The sequence below is a fragment of the Bison bison genome, unplaced genomic scaffold (assembly GCF_000754665.1).
Source record: "Bison bison bison isolate TAMUID 2011002044 unplaced genomic scaffold, Bison_UMD1.0 scf7180017864309, whole genome shotgun sequence".
Classification (NCBI taxonomy): Eukaryota; Metazoa; Chordata; class Mammalia; order Artiodactyla; family Bovidae; genus Bison; species Bison bison.
The window spans coordinates 5909881-5928691 of NW_011494881.1; the positions used below are offsets into that span (position 1 = coordinate 5909881).

The following is an 18811-nucleotide window of genomic DNA, read 5'->3' on the forward strand; positions in this document are numbered from 1 at the left end:
CCAAGATGCCAGTTGGCTCACAGTGGTCACCGTGCCCCAGGGCGTACTTCCCGTTTTGGGGCTTCCGGCCAGTGCATTCTGGGGACCCAGAGTACAGGCCGTGGGAACCCCAGATTTATTTAACCAATTGATAGCCCCTCAGAGAGTCTGCTGGTTAGAAGGCAGCCAGGTCAGGCAGGCCTAGCCCCAGAGATTCATGATTACAAAGAGTGAGTCTGATGGATGAGCAGTCTCAGGCGGGAGTGGGGAGCCAGGCCCACTGCAGTGGGAAGTCTCTCCACATCTTATCCTGTGTCTCAGGCCTGGAGGGTGGCACTGGGAGGTCTGCCCAGGGCGCATGGGTCTCAGGTCCCAGGGCTTATGTCCCAGAGAGAGAGGCTGCCACGGGAGCTGGCAGTCCTGGGACTTCGAGAACGGAGGTCATCTGGTATCGATAGCTGGTGAATTTCAGGTCCCTAGGGTGGAATCCCAGCCTCTCACCGTCCTTGAGAGAGGGGCTGGACTGTCCAACACCTTCTCCCTTCTGCCATCCAGAGAGGTGGAAGGTCTGGTCATCAGGGGTATTTCAAAGAGTCTGACTTTACAGCTTGGAGGGAAGAAACCAGGGCCAAAGGGACCAGTCAGAAGGCCAGCCCTGGCTCAAATGCCCCTGCCCCAGGCCCAGCCACAACTTCCCACGGGCCCCCAGCTGGTTTAGACGGCCTCAGAATTTGGGGAGTCAGGGACAGGGTCTGCAAAATAAAGGAGAAGCAGAGTGAAGGCGGGGCTCCTCTATCCGTCATCCCCCCCCCCCCACAACCCCACACCCTGAGGCTGTGAGGATTCCCAGGGAGGTGGGGAGTGAGGCCGGTATACTGCCGGTCACAGCGCTGTGAGGGAAGAGAAGCACTCACCTAGGGAGGGAAAGAAGACCTCCCCGGGGCCCGGTGGAGACAGAGGAGTGTTGGGCTCAGAGAGCAGGTGCCGCCCAGACTCAGAAGGCTGCCGCTGGGCCATGTAGGACAGGGCCTGCCTGGGCTTGGCCTCCAGCATCCCATGGGAAGGTGGAGAGGTCTCAAAGCCAGGGTTTTCAATTCCTTGAATGTTGTTGCTGGAGAAGCAGGATAGAAGGTCATGCGTGCTGCCTGGGCTAGGCCTCTGACCTCCCGCCTGGCCTGCCTCACTTCTTTCCCCTCATCTCCCCATCCTTCCCCTCACCTGCCTTCCCACCCAGGCCTCAGCAGCACCTCCTAGCAGGAAGGGAGGCTCCAGGGCCAGGGAGGAAAAGCTGGGCTGCACTCTCCACCTGCTCTGAGCTGAGGGCATCTGACCATCTGCCCCCAGGCCCAGGAAGGAAGCCCCAGGTAAGAGTGGCTCCAGGACACTGGCCTCAGGAATCAGGGCACAAGTCTCTCTTTGGTCAGTAGAATTAATGGCCTTAGGACTGATTGTCCCCACAGCTTGTCTTGAGCTAAAGGGAGACCTTCTTCCTCCCTCAGAGTGGGACAACCTCTGAGGACCGCTCTAATTTTGAGATTCTAGCAGGATCTAGCTAGGACTTCCTGTGACCTGTCTTAAATATTATCCCTTTCAGACACCAGGGAGAAGCTCTGAATTTGGTGTTACATGTACTGGGGGCAAGTTCTTGAGCATGGCGTGTTCCCAAGCACGCCCTCCGTGCCAGGCCCCATGCCAGCTTCCTGCCCAGGGCACACCACACACACTCCCCATCCACTCCATCCCCAAGCTGCCCTCCCCACCACCACCACGTCTGAGCTAGGTCAGCCTCTGCTCTTGTGGCCTGACTGCTTTCTCCTTGGGGTGCCCTGCACTCCTTGGGGCCTCAGCTCCACGTGTGCTGACCTCTTTTGCATGTTTCAGGGTCTGCACGGGTTCAGCTGCTTCCTCCCCTTCCCCACCCCAGCTGACCACTGAGGCCCAAGGGTGGGTGCATCGTTCATCCAAGCAGCATTGGAGCCAGCCAGCTGGGTGCGGGGTGGCAGGGCTAACAGCCAGTCGGCACAGATGGCAGATGGCAAATGCTCTTCTAACCAGCTGTGTCAGGCAGCTAAACCGGGGCCCTACTGCACAGACATACCTCCTTCCTGACAGCTGGCCCAGAGCACAGGGAGGACCAGGAAGCCCACGTCTGTGTTCTCAGCCCCACTGTGATATAAGCAGTGACCAGAGAGGAGAGGGGGAAAGAACCTAGTGGAGTGGAGTCAGGAGAATCAGTCTGGCCTGGCTATAAAGTTCCCCCAACCCTTTCCGCATTAACTGCTGTATAAGAAGCTGGGTGTAGATAGATACTGCCCAGCAGAGACCACAGCCCAGGGAAGGCAAGGAGAGAGCCTGCCAGACTTTGAGTGGGACAGCACAGTTGTGGCAAGTGTCCTCAGGAAGGTCTCCGTGGGCCTTACCTGTCCATCCGCACCAGTTCCTGGGCACCTAGGGACAGACAGACAGAGCAGCTGGTCACAGAGGGAAGGCTTTCCCAGACAGCATCCTGGCCCTCGCTGGCAGACACCCCTCGGGAATGGGAGTGAACCTGGGCAGGGCTGTGCTCGGCCCCGGATCCTGCTTCTGCTCCCTCAAGAAGCCGGAGGGCAGTGCTGTGTGTCTACCCAGCAGGTGGGGCCTTGCTCAGCGGCCCGTGTTGACCCATGATAAATTAAACTCGGGATGCATTTGACAAGCGTGTGGGGCAGCTACGAAACCAAAGGCAGTGGTGGTGATGTTAGGCATTCAGGATCAACCAGAGGCCTGGCTCCTGAACTGTTGCTTCCTGTGTGGCCATTTGTCACGTTCTGGTCGTCAGCCATGATTTACTGGGCAGGAGTGTTGCAAGGTCAGTTCCTAATTAGAGTTCCTGATCCCCTCTGTTCTGTCTTCTGCATTGCCTAATAGGGTCAACATTTCTCAGAGGAACCCTAGAGGGCCTGAGACTTCATCAGTTCTCAGCCACACTACCACTCTCTACCCTGCAGTCAAGCTGCTGCCACCCTGCCCCACTGTGGAGGTTCCCCATCCCACAAACCAGCCACCAACCAGATGCAGCTACCCCAACTTCCCTCTTTCTTGCAGCTCCCCACGTACTCCCACAGATCCATCTTGTTTTTTTAAGAGTTTTGCTGCACATTACGATGGGGAAACAAGTGGTGGGGGAGGGGCACAGCAACAGAATACCCACGGGAAGTTGCATACAAGTTCCTGAAATCTCCGCGGTATCGGAATCATGGCTTCTTGTTTACCAGGGCGACTCTGTGTGGGGCTTCCTGCAGGCCTCGGCCTTCCCTCAGCTCATCCTCTCCTCTGCCCTTGAAGAAACCGAGTCTGCCTGATACTAGGGAGGCCACCATGCCCGTTGGCCTCTGTAGCACACTGCCTTCCTCAGTGCTCGCAACACCTGTTGCTGTTGCTCAGTCCTCAGTCGCATCCGACTCTGCGACCCCATGGACTGCAGCTGTCAGGCTTCCCTGTCCTTCACTATCTCCCAGAGCTTGCTCAAACTCATGTCCATCGAGTCAGTGATGCCATCCAGCTGTCTCATCGTCTGTCATCCTTCTCCTGCCTTCATTCTTTCCCAGCATCAGGGCCTTTTCCAGTGAGTCAGTTCTTCACATCAGGTGGCCAAAGTATTGGAGCTTCAGCTTCAGCATCAGTCCTTGCAATGAATATTCAGGACTGATTTCCTTTAGGATTGACTGGTTTGATCTCCTTGCTGTCCAAGGGACTCTCAAGAGTCTTCTCCAGCACCACAGTTCAAAAGCATCAGTTCTTCGACGTTCAGCCCTCTTTATGGTCCAACTCTCACATCCATACATGACTACTGGAAAAACCATAGCTTTGACTAGACAGACCTTTGTCGGCAAAGCAGTATCTCTGCTTTTTAATACGCTGTCTAGGTTTGTCATAGCTTTTCTTCCAAGGAGCAAGCATCTTTTAATTTAATTTAATTTAATTTCCCAAGCCTTGCTCTTTCTCTTCTTCCTGAGTGTGGCTTACTCCCGAGCACTCCCTCCGTGCCCAGCTCTCGTGGCAGCACCCTGCCCGGAGCACACCACACACAGTCCTATCCATTCCATCTCTGACCTGCCACCCCTGCTCCAGGCCACTCAGCCTCTACCCTGGGGCCACACTCCTGCCATGTCCCAAGTGACTTCTGTTGCCATAATCCCATCAGCTGCTTCTCTGGAATCTGGATCAAGAAAAATGACTCACTCTCCATCTCATACCTGGTGAGATATCTAGAGATAGAATTGTCCCTCTGGCATCTCGTGTGTCTGTCTCTAAACCTTCAACTGTATAAGTCTTTTTTTGGAGAGGACAGAGGACTAGCCTCAAAAATACTTTTATTAGGAGATAAATGACTGATACCTTCCTGTTACTGCATGTGTTAAATCTGGGGATAAGATGCTATGAAGTGGCTGTCCATCGTGAAAACGGAATTTGTTTAGAGTCTCAGAAGGCGTGCTCGTTTTGGTCATGGCATAGCCCTGGCTGCCCCACCGCACCCCTCGAGCTTTCTTTCACTGCAGTTTTTCAGCACCCAGCTCATCTGTCCCTTTCACCGTGAAGCCCTCAGTCTCCCAGCACCTGCAGCAGGAGGCACGGGGGGCTGACCCCAGGCTGCCCGTGTCCTCAGGACATGGCCACAGCGTTCCGGCCTGGGGGTGTCCCCTCCCTGGTTTTCCTTCCTCCAGCCTGGGACACAGGCGGAGCCCTGGCCCAACCCTGGGGGCCCCGTGAGGATCAGCAGTGCCCCTCCCCCGCCCCGCGCCCGCCTCTGCCGGGAATTTGTTTTCCCAGTTCCTGGGGGCTTCCCTGGTGGCTCAGAGGGTAAAGCAATGCAGGAGACCTGGGTTCAGTTCCTGGGTCAAGAAGATCCTCTGGGGAAAGAAATGGCAACCCACTCCAGTATTCTTGCCTGGAAAACCCCATGGACAGAGAAGCCTGATAGGCTACAGTCTGTGGGGTCACAAAGAGTCAGACACGACTGAGCGACTTCACTTTCAGTTTCCTGTTCCCTGATGGAGGCAGACCTATGGTCTGGAGTAAGAGGGGACAGAAAGCCCCTCTTTTGCTGGGAGCCAAGCCTGCCTGAGCACGGCCCCTCCTCATCCCTTCCCCACCTCCGTGGAAGCACAGATGAGCAGGAGCTGAGGGTGGCTCTGCAGCCCTGCCTCTCCCTGGTTCATCTCCTGGGTTCCTCTTTCTGCTCCAGATCCCTTCACCTTCCCCCACCCCAGCCCCAGCCCCAACCCTGGGGTGTTTGTGTAGATAAACTGTGGTAGCCTTTGTGAGAGGTATAAGAGCCTCCTGAGCAGCGGGGGAGAGTGACCCACTGAAGAGGGGCAGAGAGGTGTCCAGTTGTTCCAGTCCAGCCAAAGCCCCCCTCAGTTACCTCCTGCTGCAGACAGCAGGGGTGGGGGGCGGTGCGGGAAGAGGTGGGGGAGGCCAGGCAAGGGCCCCCACCCTCCTGCTCCAGGAGGACTGAGGCTGGCCGAGGCTCGTGGGTGGAGTCGAAGGAAGGGAAAGGGGCACTGTCACCCGAAGAGACAAGTGAAAAGGCCTCACAACTGGAAACGTGGCTCCACTCCGTGCTCATAAGTGGTTCCTTGAGGGAGCTCCTTAGCTGCTCTGTGCCTCAGTTTGCCCAGCTTTAAAACGGAGCCAATAGTAGGACTAGACTCTGTTAGGAGGAGCACATGAGAGAATGTACATAGCAGTCTGGGCATGGTACCTGGCCCAGCAATCCTGCTAGTTAGGGGTCCTCAGCTACGATGCTCATGCGGAGTGTTTTTATTGTGCGGTGGAACTATGCTCCCTGAAAACCACTGAGTTGAAAGCGTTGAGTCTGAGTCTTACTCACTAAGTTTTATAACATTTAGTTAGTTATTTAACCCTGCTGATCTTAGGTTTGTGACCTGTAAAAGGAAAGAGTTGAATCGAGTTATCTCGAAGATCCCTCCCAGTTCTGATAATCCAAAGGTCATTTTGTCCCAACTGTTGCTACAAAGACAAACCCACCTAGATGTTAAAGCAGGTCCCCCAACAATCTCTGGGTGGCAGCACTTTCATAAACCAGTTTCAGCTACTCCATATGACTGCTCATTCATTCAACAGATCCCTGTTGAGTGTCAAGCCAGCACTGCCAGGGGCCAGTGGGTCCCCTCCTCTCCACCACGGAGCCCAGCTCTTATCTCTTAAAGTGCAGAACTGGATCAGCCTTTTGCCTTGGCTCTTCCCTGTGGCTGAGCGGGATGCTGGGGCAGGTCACTCACACCCCACCTAGCCCAGGCAGAGGGGGATACTCACGGCGGTTGGAGGCCACCTGCCTTTGCTTGTAGACCAGGAGCAGGATGAGGGGGAGGCAGAGAATACCCACGATGCAGGCGCTCGTAGCCAGAGCAGCAGCTGTGATGCCTGAATGGACAGAGAGGCAGCCAAGGTGAGGCCCCACTCCCATTACTCCTCCTGAGGGAAACTGAGGCCCAGAGAGGGAAGGCCCAGCAACACAGGGACCCATCTTTACCCAGGCCCCACAGCTAGACCCGAAGTGCCCTGCAGAGGCGTGGAAGGTCTGGGAACCCCAAGAGGGCCAGAGCACCCAGAAATCAGGCCAGGCGCTTACAGCTGAGGCAGCTACAGGGGAGAAAGAGAAGGGGCCTTATCACAGCCTGCAGGAAACATCTCAACCACCTGGACCACTGGTTGCTCCCTGAAGAGGAGAGGAGGCCCTTCACAGACCCCATGTCACAGAGTTCAAGGTTGAAAGAAGCCCGAGAGATAAAAAAACGTGTGAAAACAGATGAGTGGTAATAACTACACAACACTGAGAATATAATGAATGCCACTGAGTTGTACTCTTAAAAAAGGTTACACTGGCAATTTTATGTTATGTATGTTCTATCACAGTGAAAAATAAATGAATGAAAAGCCCTCTTTATCCCCTGAGAGACCCCTTGGCTCCAGGACAGGGCCTCTGAAAGTCATCTCACATGTACAGTTCACAGGGAGACATCTTGGGGCAAGACCTAGGGAAATGTGAGTCCTTGTCCAATTTAAATTTTTTAAGCTTTCGAAATTACACGCACACAAATTTACAAGTTTTTTTTTTTTTAATTCAACATTTTCTTCCTCCACCTGTACCTGGGCCCCCTCCCGAGACATAATCTAGATACATTCTCCACATGTACAGCATATATGGGATCATGTGACAACTGCTTTTCCCACTGAGCACAGCTTGGACACCTCTCTGTATTGGCACAGAGATCTAGCTCATTCTGCCTAGGGCTTATCACGGGTCTCACCTAAGTTTATTGAAACATTCCCCTACTGGTGGGTATGTAGGTTGCTTCCATTTTTCAGCAGAACTAATAATGTAGCAATGAACTTGTGTAGGCATCTTTGCTCACTCAGGCAAATACATCAGTACATAAAACCTAGTAGTGAAAGTGCTGAGCCAAAGAGTATGTGTATTTTTTTTTAGGCTATTGCTAAATTGTCCTGAAAAAAAAAAAAAACAACAGTTGTACCACTTCATGGTCCCATCCATGGCATGGGAGGTTTTATTTGAGTCCATCTGCTGACTCCAGGAGTTTAGCTGGGAACAGTCGTGCCCTCAGAACCACAACCAGCATAAATGGTTTTCCTTCCCAATTTTAGCCCTTCCCTCTGACAAAAAATCAATGGGGTAGTATACCTTGTCACAGTGTCAGCTTGGCCCCAGCTTTGGGAAGGTGAACGGGCTCCTTGTTGCCTTTGCACTACTTACTTGGGTATAAAAGCTTGTTTTTTATCTCTTTGTATTACTGAACAACCCGACAGTGTAAACAAGCTTTCAGAGGGTTTGTTCAGACCTCGGAAGAGAAAAAGCTGTTTTCGGGTGCGTTAGAAGTACCCGCTGGTACAGGGACAGTTGCTGTGCTGTTACAAAGCGAGTGCGGCTCCACATTAAAGCAGGCTCCCCACGTACCTTAGCGAGGCTGCGCTTTGATGCAGAGTACTGAAAGTAAAACATTTTCTAATTCAGACATCTGAGTATCTCTGAACCCCATCACAGGACCTTATTGTGGGCACTGAGAAGCCGGCTACAAAGCACCCTTTTCTGGTCATCAAAGCAGGTTTCCTCCAGACTGGCACCAAGCAGCGTATGGTGTAGTCAGTCACTGACCACTGAGCATCTTGGCCCAACCTCTCTCCTGACTCTGGTCCCCAAGCAAAGACTCCCTCTCTTTGGCCCCTCTAGGGGATCAGGTCTTGGTTTCTTTACAGCCTAGGCTGGGAGTTGAGGCTAGGCCCAGGGAGCAGAGTTTGGGCAGAGCTTTGTGGACCAGCTGCCCTCGGAGACCATGGGCTCCTCTGCAGAGCGCAGCCTCGCCACAGCTCCCCACCCCACCCACCATGTGTGGCCAGTACCTGGGGCAGAGTTGGGGAGGGGTCTGGTCCTGTAGCCATCCAGAGGCAGGCTCATGCTGAGAAGGTGATCAGGCATTGGCAGAGGCAGCTGCCCAGCCAGCACCAAGCAGTGTGCCAGGCCCTTACAGAGCGGGGTGGGATAGAAGGGGCTAAGCCTGCTCAGCAAGGCTTTGTCCAGGGCCTGTCAGTACCCCGAGGGTGTTTATGGAGGAGGGAGTTCGCTAGGACTGTCTGGTTCCAGGGAGGGGGCTGGATGAAACCATACATCCTGCTGTGCTGCGGGGTGGAGAGGTTGCTTCTCAGGGAGATGAGCTGTCCAGCCTCCTGGCGCAGGTTCGGTGAAAAACCACAGCCCCTCAGCAGCTCGGGGCTCCCGGGCTCCTTCGGTACCAGCTTCCTCATCACACTCCTCTCTCATCACCTCCCCAGCCGCCTCAAGCTGATGTGGGCCTTCAGAGGATTTCATACACCTACCTTCCTACTCCCCCAAGACATTAGGAGACTGGGGCTGCAGTTTGCTGCTATTGTTACTGTTCAGTCGCTAAGTCATGTCCAACTCTTTGCAACCCCATGGACTGCAGTTAGAGAAGGAAAACTCACAGAGCTTCTTGGCTGGAAGCATCATTAACTGATCTGGTACCAAGGCTGGCTGTGGAGCCCCAGTCTTATAGCAGGGACTGGGGTCTTTCCAAAGGTAAGTGGCAGCAGAGGGCAGGACCCAGCAGTCAGCCCTGGGACCCCCTACGCACATGGATCACCAAGCGAATGTTTCAGACTGTTGGAAAACAGGATGTGTGCCCACCGTCCACTGCCACCTACTTGCTATCCTGCCTTGGTACAGGGGAATGGGTGAGATGATTTGGGAAGCCAGGCCTAGAACTGCACATTAGAAGTAATAATAGCCAACACATACACAGCACTTACTCTGTGCCAGGCATGGTTCTTAGTGCTTTCTTTACACAGAGTACCTCATTGTAGCTCTGCTGCTGCTGCTGCTAAGTCACTTCAGTCGTGTCCAAATCTGTGCGACCCCATAGACGGCAGCCCACCAGGCTCCCCCGTCCCTGGGATTCTCCAGGCAAGAACACTGGAGTGGGTTGCCATTTCCTTCTCCAATGCATGAAAGTGAAAAGTGAAAGTGAAGTCGCTCAGTCGTGTGCGACTCTAGCGACCCCATGGACTGCAGCCTACTAGGCTCCTCCTTCCATGGGATTTTCCAGGCAAGAGTACTGGAGTGGGGTGCCATTGCCTTCTCCAATTTTAGCCTCAGAACAACCTTAAAAGTATACATAAACCATATCTCCATTTTACAGATGAAATGACCAAGGCACAGGGAGGTTCAGCAACTTGACTGATTTCAGGATCTGTGCTCTTAACCACTTCACCACACTGCCTTTCATTAGAATAGACTCAAGTTGCATATATGGCCAGCTTAATATTTAGCTTTTTTTTTTTTATTAGTTGCCAACAGTTTAAAATTGAGAGCTCAAGTAAAATCTGGACTTCTGACTTTGATTGAAAATTTAGTGATTCTGGCAACCCTGGGCCCCTCTCCTGGCGTATGCCAGTTGGAACTGCATGTACAAACTGGCAGCTGGGTTTTCACCAGTCTCTGCTTCTCCGTACCGTCTCCCCCACCAGCTCCCTGGCCCTGTGGGCATTCAGTCTTTGATCCCTGACTCAGCACCTTTGATAACACGGGGTGCCTCCCTGTGAGTTGGAAAGGGACATGCGTGCTCCCATTGCTCAGTGGACACGGTACCCAGAGAACAGAAGCACTGTCAAAGCACTCACATCCCACCCCAAAGTACAGCTGGGTTTCTTTTCATCTGAGACCCCTTCCACCTTAGTGCCAAGACTCCTCACGGCTGTCGTCTCCAGACCTCCAGAACCCAGACTCTGAAAGGGGACTCCAGCCTTTAAGAGGCTTTCAGATTGATGCTTTACCCCTGCCCTTGACAACTGGGACAGAAGCGAACATGTGCCTGTGGCCATTAAGAAGCCAATTCCCTGCAGACAGTAGTTCAGGGAAGCAGGGAGCAGAGTGAGGCTGCACATCCCGTGAACTGGAGAGGAAGGACTATGTCAAAACCTGAGAGTCGAGGTGCCCAGCAAAGGAAGCCTGACCTACTCTTAGCAGTCAAGTTCTGCCTCACCCTTGGGCTCTTATCAGTCAGACTCCTGGAACTTCCCAGGCGACTTCTGTTCCCTTAACTCCAGCAGCTGCTGCTCTCGAGTCTAGAGCAAGAAAAATGACCCAGATCGCCACTCCCTCTCCATTTCACACCTGGTTTCTCTGACACTGTCCCCTCTGGCATCTCTTGTCACTGTCTCCAAGACAGCTGACTTTCAGAACGTGAGTGCTTTTCTGAAAATGAATGACTTTCAGAGGGGAGGGCTCCAGTACTCAGGCCGGGTTTGCACACTGAGAACCAGGTTGCTCTGGCTTCTCCTCTTGGCTCTGGGAGACTAAGAACCACTCACTCCATCCATCTGAACCTCAGTTTCTCCATCTGTGAAATGGGGGCAGTGGCAGAGTTGTTCTGCAGGAGCCCCTGGAGGCAGAAGTGGGACTGGGGGGTTGCTCATAGTGGAAGGGGTGATGGGGAAGTGAACACTCATGGACCCACCCGGTGAGGCTTTCCCTGTCCTGTGCACAGCACGTGTGTGCACACACAGTCGTGAGGCTGCTGCATGGGCAGGAAGGGGCTGCCGGGGTGTGGGGGGAGGGGGCTCTCCACCCTCCCCAGGGAGCCACCAGTGGAGGAAGTGAGGAAGGCAGCAGCTTGGTGCGAGGCCACACATGAGCTCTGTGGTGTGCAGGCGAAGAGGCTTGTTCTTCGTTTCTTAGTTCCATGTGGGTCTGGCTCAGACCAAAAGTGTGTTCTAATTTTATTCCTGGCTAGTCTGTTTGTTGTTTCAAAAAAAAAAGAGTAGTTTGAATAGAAAGTCACCATGGCCTTTGAGTGGGGGCTTGGCTGTGGCTGAGCTTCCTGGCTTCAGCTGTGATGGATGTCCTGGAGGGCAGGGAGAAGGCCTGCACTTTCGTGTCTCCAGGACCTAGGCAGGAACTGGTCCGGACTGGATGCCCAACAAATACTAATAGAGAGAAGGCTGAGGAAGCCAAGAACGCCTCCTGTCAGAAGAGGGGGCACCCCTAAGACATCTCCCCTTTGCTGTCTCCAAGCTGCTGGGTATTCTCACCTGGACTGCTAGTGCCCAGGCATCCCTCGGAGCAATGCCCCTGCCCTCCATGGGCACCTCTGGGCAAACACCTGGGGGCTGACTGCCACCCACCACCCTGTGCATCCAATCTCCTTCCCCAGCTGTGCGCACTTCACCTCCAGAAGGTGGGGTGAGCACAGTGCCAGCTGACTTCCCTTGTCGGATGTGTGAATTGAGGCCAGTAATGTCACCTCTCTGGGCCTCTGTTTCCACGAGTGTGCCACGAAGTTGGTGACACCTACTTTGCAGGGTTCTTGTAAGAAGCCATTGAGATACCAATGCTTAGAAGGACTTAGCACAGCGCCTGAGATGTAGCAGGAGCTTTAGGAAAGGTCGTTCTGTTCCCCTGCCTCAGCCTCTCCCTCAGCCCTCTCCACACACATAGAACAAGGTTGAGTCCAAGCCAGGAGGACCCACACACACACCGCCCTCCTTCCCATGTGGCAGGGGAGTGGTCCCCACTGAAAACAAGCTCGGCAGCCTGTGGCACCCAGTATCTGTCATGGGGGCACTTGGCCCAAGGTCACTGCCAGGGCACAGCCTCACCCAAGAGTCAGGGGTAGGACTCAGAAGCCAGCTTCCTCAAGCTTCAGGCCTTAGAAGGGGCATGGGCTTCTGGGGCCTGCAGCCCAATGGCTCAGGTGAAGGAGGAAGCAAAAGAGAGGAGCAGCAGCAAAAGAGGAGGAATGGGATTCTGTGGGCTTGGGGTGATGAGGTCAGAGTTCAGAATGAGGTCTGGGTCCAGGGTGAGGACAGAGAAGAACAGAGAATCCAGAGGAGCCAAGAGGTGGTTCCTTACTTTCACTCTCGTTGGAAGAGGGTGGGTACGCGATGCACTTAGATAGTGTTTCTTTGCCTGTGGGAGCAGAGAGAAGGGTCATTAAGTGGGTTTCAGACCCTGGCGGCCAGGAAGACTTGTTCAGGCTGGTATGCCCTGCTCCTATCACAGATACCTTTGCTCGTGTCCCCTTGGCAATGCTGGCCCAGCTACACACACGAACACACACACATACACACACACTCACACGGAGGCATATTTTCACTGCACAGCCAGGCAAGCCCTGCCCATCACCATGACACCCCCATGGGTGTGTGGCTACCTGCCCACACCCACACCTGTATCTAGTCTACTGCCCCTTGTCATCTCATCTACACACACACACACACACACACTCCTAACTCACGGTGCAGGTCATATATCACAGCCCTGGAATTGTCGTGAGCAGACACACTCCCAGCCCAGGTTCATATGCTTAGTCACTCAGTCGTGTCCTACACTTTGCAACCCCATGGACTGTAGCCCGCCAGGCTCCTCTATCCATAGGATCTCCCAGGCAAGAATACTGCAGTGGGTTCCCATTTCCTTCTCCACTAGTCCCTATACTCTCTCCCATTAAAAAACCCCACTGTCATAAACAGAGCCCTGTATGCCCTTCCTCTCCATCACACCCAGCGACCCAGAAAGAGGTGTTCACAGCTCCACATCCTCACATCCCATCCACCACCCCTGGAGTGCCAGCCATACAGAATCAGACAGCCCCCAACACAGTGTCACACCACCAGGCACACAGCGCCACCCCCCACCAGTCACTCAGTCCTCTGCTCATCCTCCCAGACAAGCTCAGACACCATCCCCACAGTGACAGCCGCCCCTGGCCGCCCCACAGAGGAGGGGCTCACCTCTCTGCACCTGCAGCTCCATGGCTCCGAAGAGCCGCTGCTCCGAGTGGTGGTGCCTGATCTCCACCACCAGGCAGCAGTAGAGGCCGCCGTCCAGCAGCGTCAGGTTGCGCATGGTGATGGTGAAGTTGCCGTGGTGGTCGGAGGCCGACTCCAGCCCGTAGCGCTGGGCCAGATCCTGGCTGGTGTTGGCCTGGTGGCTACTGTGGTGCAGATGGAGGTCCTGGAACGTGAGGTTGCGGATGGGCCGGCGCTCTGAGCAGACCTGCACCTCGCCCCGTGAGCTGCGGTACCAAGTCTTGTAGAAGGTCACGTCGTGCCCTTTGGCCAGGGGGCCCAAGAGCCTGCAGGTGAGGGTGACGTTCTGCCCCTCAGGACACACGTACAGGGAGTAGGGCGTGGCAATCTTGAACGCTGTCACCAGGTCTGCTCAGAGAGACGAGAGCCTGTCACCCACCTGAGCCGGCAACACTCCCAGTACCCACCCGAGTAGGGAAGAACCTTGGCCTGGGGCTTCAAAGATATGGGTTCCCCAGCCACAAGCTCAGGGCCAGTCAGCTGACCTCCCCAAGCCTCAGCTTCTTCTTTTGCTCATGAACCCGGCTCCCTCCAGGCTGTGTGGGAGGAGCCACAGGAGCCTCCCCAGGTAAAGCTGGATGAGGCATAGGCGAGAAACCTGGCAGGCAGTAGGGCGGGCCGGGCCTGCGGTGTCCCTATCCCAGGGACATGTGCGCTCACCCCAGCTCCTGTCCCTTCACTGCAGGCACCATGGCTCTGCCCAGACCTGGCCCCTGGCACTTGCAGTTCCTGTGCTCAGCACATCAGGTGGGAGAAGCAGAAGGCAGTTTGGGAACAGCAGCCCCTTACCCTGGACCACCCCTCTGGGGGCCATCGGCATCTATTGCCACTCCTGGGGCCAGCCTGCCCCGCATCCCCCTCATCAGCGAGCACTAACGCAGCATCTGCCCGTGTGAGGCCTGTGCCAGGGGCTCTATCTCACCTGGATGCTGAAGACAGAGCCTCCCTTGGGAGCTTATGGCCTAGCTGGGTAGACAAGTCCTACATCCTGACAAAGTAACCCCACAGGACAAAGGGCAAAGCCGCGCCAGCCTTCGGGGCACTTGAAGGAAAGAGGACGTGACCTTCCTGGGGATAGTCAGGAGACTTCTTAAAGGAAGGAGAGTCTTTGGGGTTGATGGACAGACAGGAGCCCAGCACATGGAAGGCGGTAAAGCAGGAATACCCAAGGTGTCTCAGGGGCAAGGACAGGTGTGAAGAGAAGGTCATCTCATCCAGGCGCCTGCCTGCCACCCGGTCTTCTTAGACACGTTTTTCTCATTCATTTTGCTTCAATAAGCAAATGAAGCCATCCCCTGGTCCTCTTTACCCTGCCCCCATCTCCCAGCATGTAACCATGTTGACCTCCCAAAGCACTGGCCCTTTAACAGAAAATTCTGTCTAGCTGTGAGCCACAGTTTCCTCGTGTGTGCAGTGAGGAAAATATTAGCTACAGTGGGGTTGTGAGAGGACAGAAAGAGGAGAACACACTACGTGAGCTCTCATGCCCTCTGCAGACATTGGAGCGATAGCTGTAGTTAATAGATATTAGCGATGTTTTCATTTCATTTTGCATCTCGGGGTGGTGTGGGCCGACAGGGAAGGAGGGTTTGGAAATATGTACAGGATCCAAATGGATATGCCCCTTCCATTGCCATTGCCTGAACCCAAGATAATAATGCCGCTTCTTTCCAGACGCCCCTTCCCTGTTTTACAGCCTGTCTCCCTACCCCTACCCAGAGGAGCTGAAAGCCTGGCCCAGTCAGGAGAGAGGCAGCCGCTGGAGCTTTGGAATTGGCTCAGCCTGCAAAGGAGTCCAATAGCTAAGAGTTACATGGACTCTGAGCCTCAGATGCCTCGCTGTAAAACACAGAAGTGGAACAGCTCCCTGCCAGATTTGAGGCAAAACTACAGATAATTTACGTGAAATGCTCTGAAAGTTGGAGCTTGATTCCTGGGAGCTAGATAGGTCTCTAAGTCATTTCTGCAATTCAAAAGACATTTCTTAGGAGTGAAAATAGAACAGAGAAGCCTGCTTTGAATTCTTTCTCACCAAAGTGTGAATGACTGGTAACAGCTGTGGCCCAATCTTGGCATGCTTGCATATTTCAAGCAGAGTGTGAGGAAGCAGCAAAGACATTTCCCCCAAAGAATATGGCTGCAAGGGTGGAGTTTTAAGCCCCAGAGGGTAAAAAGGACAGATACGCACCAGAGCCTCCCACTCCCGGCACCTGCGTGTGAGAGGGAGCCATTTCTAGGAATCCCAGATTTTTGGAAAGTCATTGCCGAGGTGAGCAAAGACTTCAGAGCTTTAGTTCAGAACTTTAGTCAAGATGTTCATTTCCTTTTCAGGGAGAAATATAGATGTCAAGAAAGGGAAAGTGGTTTGCCTGAAGTTCTGGAGGGTATACACTCAAAACCTGAAGCATGGGTTCTTCAGGTAAAGAAGGATCTAGTTAGGACTAGAAGAATAATAAATAGGATGGGCATGGCCAGCAACCCAGTAAGGCTGGTGTTATTTTTATTCCTGTCTCACCAATGAGGAAACTGAGGCGCAGAGATGTGAAATAACTCACTGAAGTTCACGGAAAATACCAGAGTCAGAATTAAACCCAAGCACTTAGACCCTGTACTAAAAGAAAAAATTTCAGAATTTGGCAGCCCACAGGCCATATTCAGCCTTCAAATATATTTTACTTGAACCTCAAAGTATTTTACATTTTTTTTTGAGATTGCCAAATTTTACAGACCAAGAATTTGATACGAAAATTCTGACTTCCAGCTTCTCTTTGAAAATCAGAACATTAACATTAAACCCAGCTTTCCAGATGGTGGTAAAGAGTCTGTCCACTAATGCAGGAGACACAAGAGACCTGGGCTTGATCCCTGGGTCAGGAAGATCCCCTGGAGTAGGAAATGGCAACCCGCTTTAGTACTCTTGCCCGGAAAATTCCACAAACAGAGGAGCATAGTGGGCTACAGTCCATGGGGGTCGCAAAGAGCTGGACACAGCTGAGCGCAAGCACACACAGCTTTCCTATGAGGCACTTGTCAACTGGAACTGAGAGTAGCAGCCTCCTCTTCCCATGGGGCATTGGTGTTCTAGCTGGCCGCAGTCTCCACCTCTCCCCAATGTTTCCCCCTAGTCTGCTTCACTCTCTTGCCATCAGTGTCCCATGGACATTTGAGTTTCTGGTCCGTGAGTGGGCTCCTTGGTGTCTAGCCAGGGAGGCATTCCACTCCCCAAGCCACTGTCCTACAGATATAACAGTCAGGCTCAGAGAGAAAGTGATCCACCCAAGGCCCCCAGCGGAAACCAAGCTACTGAATTATGGCTGTGCCAATAAATGAAAGTGGGAAGTAGTCACAGAAAGGGCCCTCTGAGGAAGAATACAGACCCACCCAGAGAGTGGACCTGGATTAGCTCTGCCCTGTGCTCCCCCTTTTCCCCAGCTGGCCATGTGACAGCTCCCACCAGCACTTCTCCCAACTGATACCCCATTTTCCCTTTCCCCAACATTATCTTTAGCCCTAAAACTACCCCCAAGGGTGTGAGCCGAATCCAGATCCAGCAGTACTGGCAGAAGCATGCACACCTTGGGGGCTAGGGGGAGACTGGCTCAGTGGATGGGGTGAGTGGAGGCCAGGGCCACAGGTCTGGGTGAGTGGAAGCAGAAGCAAGAAGTGAGCACAGAGCCGAGCAGGGTGGGGACTATCAAGTGGACAGAGGTGTGGATGGGGTGGGGCGAGTATGTAGGCAAGATGAGGCTAGCTTGTGAGCAGGATAGGTGTCCGTGAGCACAGGGTGATGGGGCAGGGTGGGAGCAAGCAGCAGGGCCTCCAATGGGGCACCAGCCCACAGCTTCCCTGGTCCAAGCAATGGTGTTAGGGACCACAGAATTCCCCAGAAAAGCAGTGGGGAAGGGCTTTTCAGCCCAAGAGGCAGTTTCTTTGCAGACTCACAGGGGAACACAGAACTGGGGTTCAGAGACAGAGCTGGGGAGGGTCATTGCTCAATTCCTAACACCCCAAGCACCCCAGAAGGCCCTCTTCCCCTTTTAGAAAAAGGAGAAGCTACACTGGGCTTTAGGTTTGGGTGTGGGAGAGAGTATTCAGTTCCAGCAAACGCACTGGATCGGTGGGCCAGATGTTCACAGGACTTGTCCTGGGGGAGAGAAAACGTCTTGTTTGTTGTGTTTGAGACTCCAACCAGGATAAGGCCCAGGGGCAGCCTGTCCTTAGGTGGACTCTCAAGGGCACGGTGTTAGGGAAAACTACACACGTGCCCCCTGCCTTCCACGACTGCACATACACATGTGTGTTATCAGGGGCTATAAATAGCCCAGCTGGAATTATAATTATTTGACCAGAGGATGTTGCTTATTGTAAGGAGCAGATCCTTTTGGACACCTGGGGCATTGTCGGAGACTAGGGAGGAAGGCCCCTGGCTCCAGGGTGGCCGAGAGCATGTGGAACAGGAAAAGGCCCCAGGCCCTAGGCTGAACCTGTGCCTGGGTGGGAACCATCCATCATTGTGCTGTTTTTAGGGCCCAGCCCCACCCCCACCCTGCTGCTGGGTGAGTTTTCAGAAGCACCTGCAGGAAGAATGCTGTGACTCTGGGGTAATTTTAGGTCTAGGATTAAAACACTAGCCTGGGTGGGCAGATCCCTGGGCCCCAGTCCCCACTTAGCCATGCCCTTACTGTGTGCCTTGGGCAGGTCCCATCCTTCTCTGGGCCTCCCTTTCTTTATCCTATCTTGAGAGACTCTCCACATTCCTAGCCACCTTCCAATTCTGAAACCCTGCGACAGGTGAGCAAGGCTGTCTTTCTTCAGGGCAGAGAAGGGTGACAAGAATGGGCAACAATACGAAGATGATCACAGGCATTTATGAGCACTTCTTACATGTTAGGACTTGCTGAGCACTTCACACTCATTTAATTCTCATAACCTCTGATGTAGGTCTTATTATGCCCATTTTAAAGAAGAAGAAATAGAACCAGAGCGGTGAAGCGATTTGCCCAAGGCCACACAGCCCTACGTGGCTGAGCAGAGGCCCACACCTTGGACAAGACAATGCTGCAGACAGGAAGAGCCCTCCACCCCTCCAGCGGGTGGGGCTAACACTTCATCCTCTAGCTACTCAGAGTGAACTGACTGACCTCCAGTTGACTTCTGCGCTCTCCACGTAATCATCCTTGCTCTGCCTCAGACCCAAAGCAAAAACATCATTCTTTCATTCCACAAATATTTACTAAGGTCCAAACTTGAGCCAGGCCCAATGCAGAGAGGCCGTGGGGGTGCAGAGTTCCTTAAGGGACTTCCACTCAGAATTCAGTCCTGCTTCTGCCACTTTCTAGCAATGGGACCCTCAGCCACAGAGGGGCTGAGCCTCTTGTAAAAGCTTCTCTTTTAGTCTAAGGGAAAGTTCTTGTTTGGCTTCATCTCA

At 53.7% G+C, this 18811-nt stretch overlaps 2 protein-coding genes across 2 annotated transcripts in view; one reads left to right on the plus strand and one right to left on the minus strand.

Annotated features, from left to right (window-relative positions):
* CDH23 (cadherin-related 23) overlaps positions 1-18811 on the plus strand; it is a 409549-nt gene that overhangs the window by 340120 nt on the left and 50618 nt on the right. The gene's annotated exons all lie outside the window — the stretch shown is intronic.
* LOC104997478 (chromosome unknown open reading frame, human C10orf54) overlaps positions 45-18811 on the minus strand; it is a 25265-nt gene continuing 6498 nt past the window's right edge. Inside the window, exons 2-7 of the mRNA XM_010852238.1 lie at positions 13306-13731; positions 12425-12481; positions 6298-6405; positions 2400-2427; positions 894-1090; positions 45-731 (exon numbers count right to left, since the gene is read on the minus strand). Coding sequence (XP_010850540.1) covers positions 694-731; positions 894-1090; positions 2400-2427; positions 6298-6405; positions 12425-12481; positions 13306-13731 — 854 coding nt within the window. The 3' untranslated portion in view covers positions 45-693. The remainder of the gene's footprint in view (positions 732-893; positions 1091-2399; positions 2428-6297; positions 6406-12424; positions 12482-13305; positions 13732-18811) is intronic.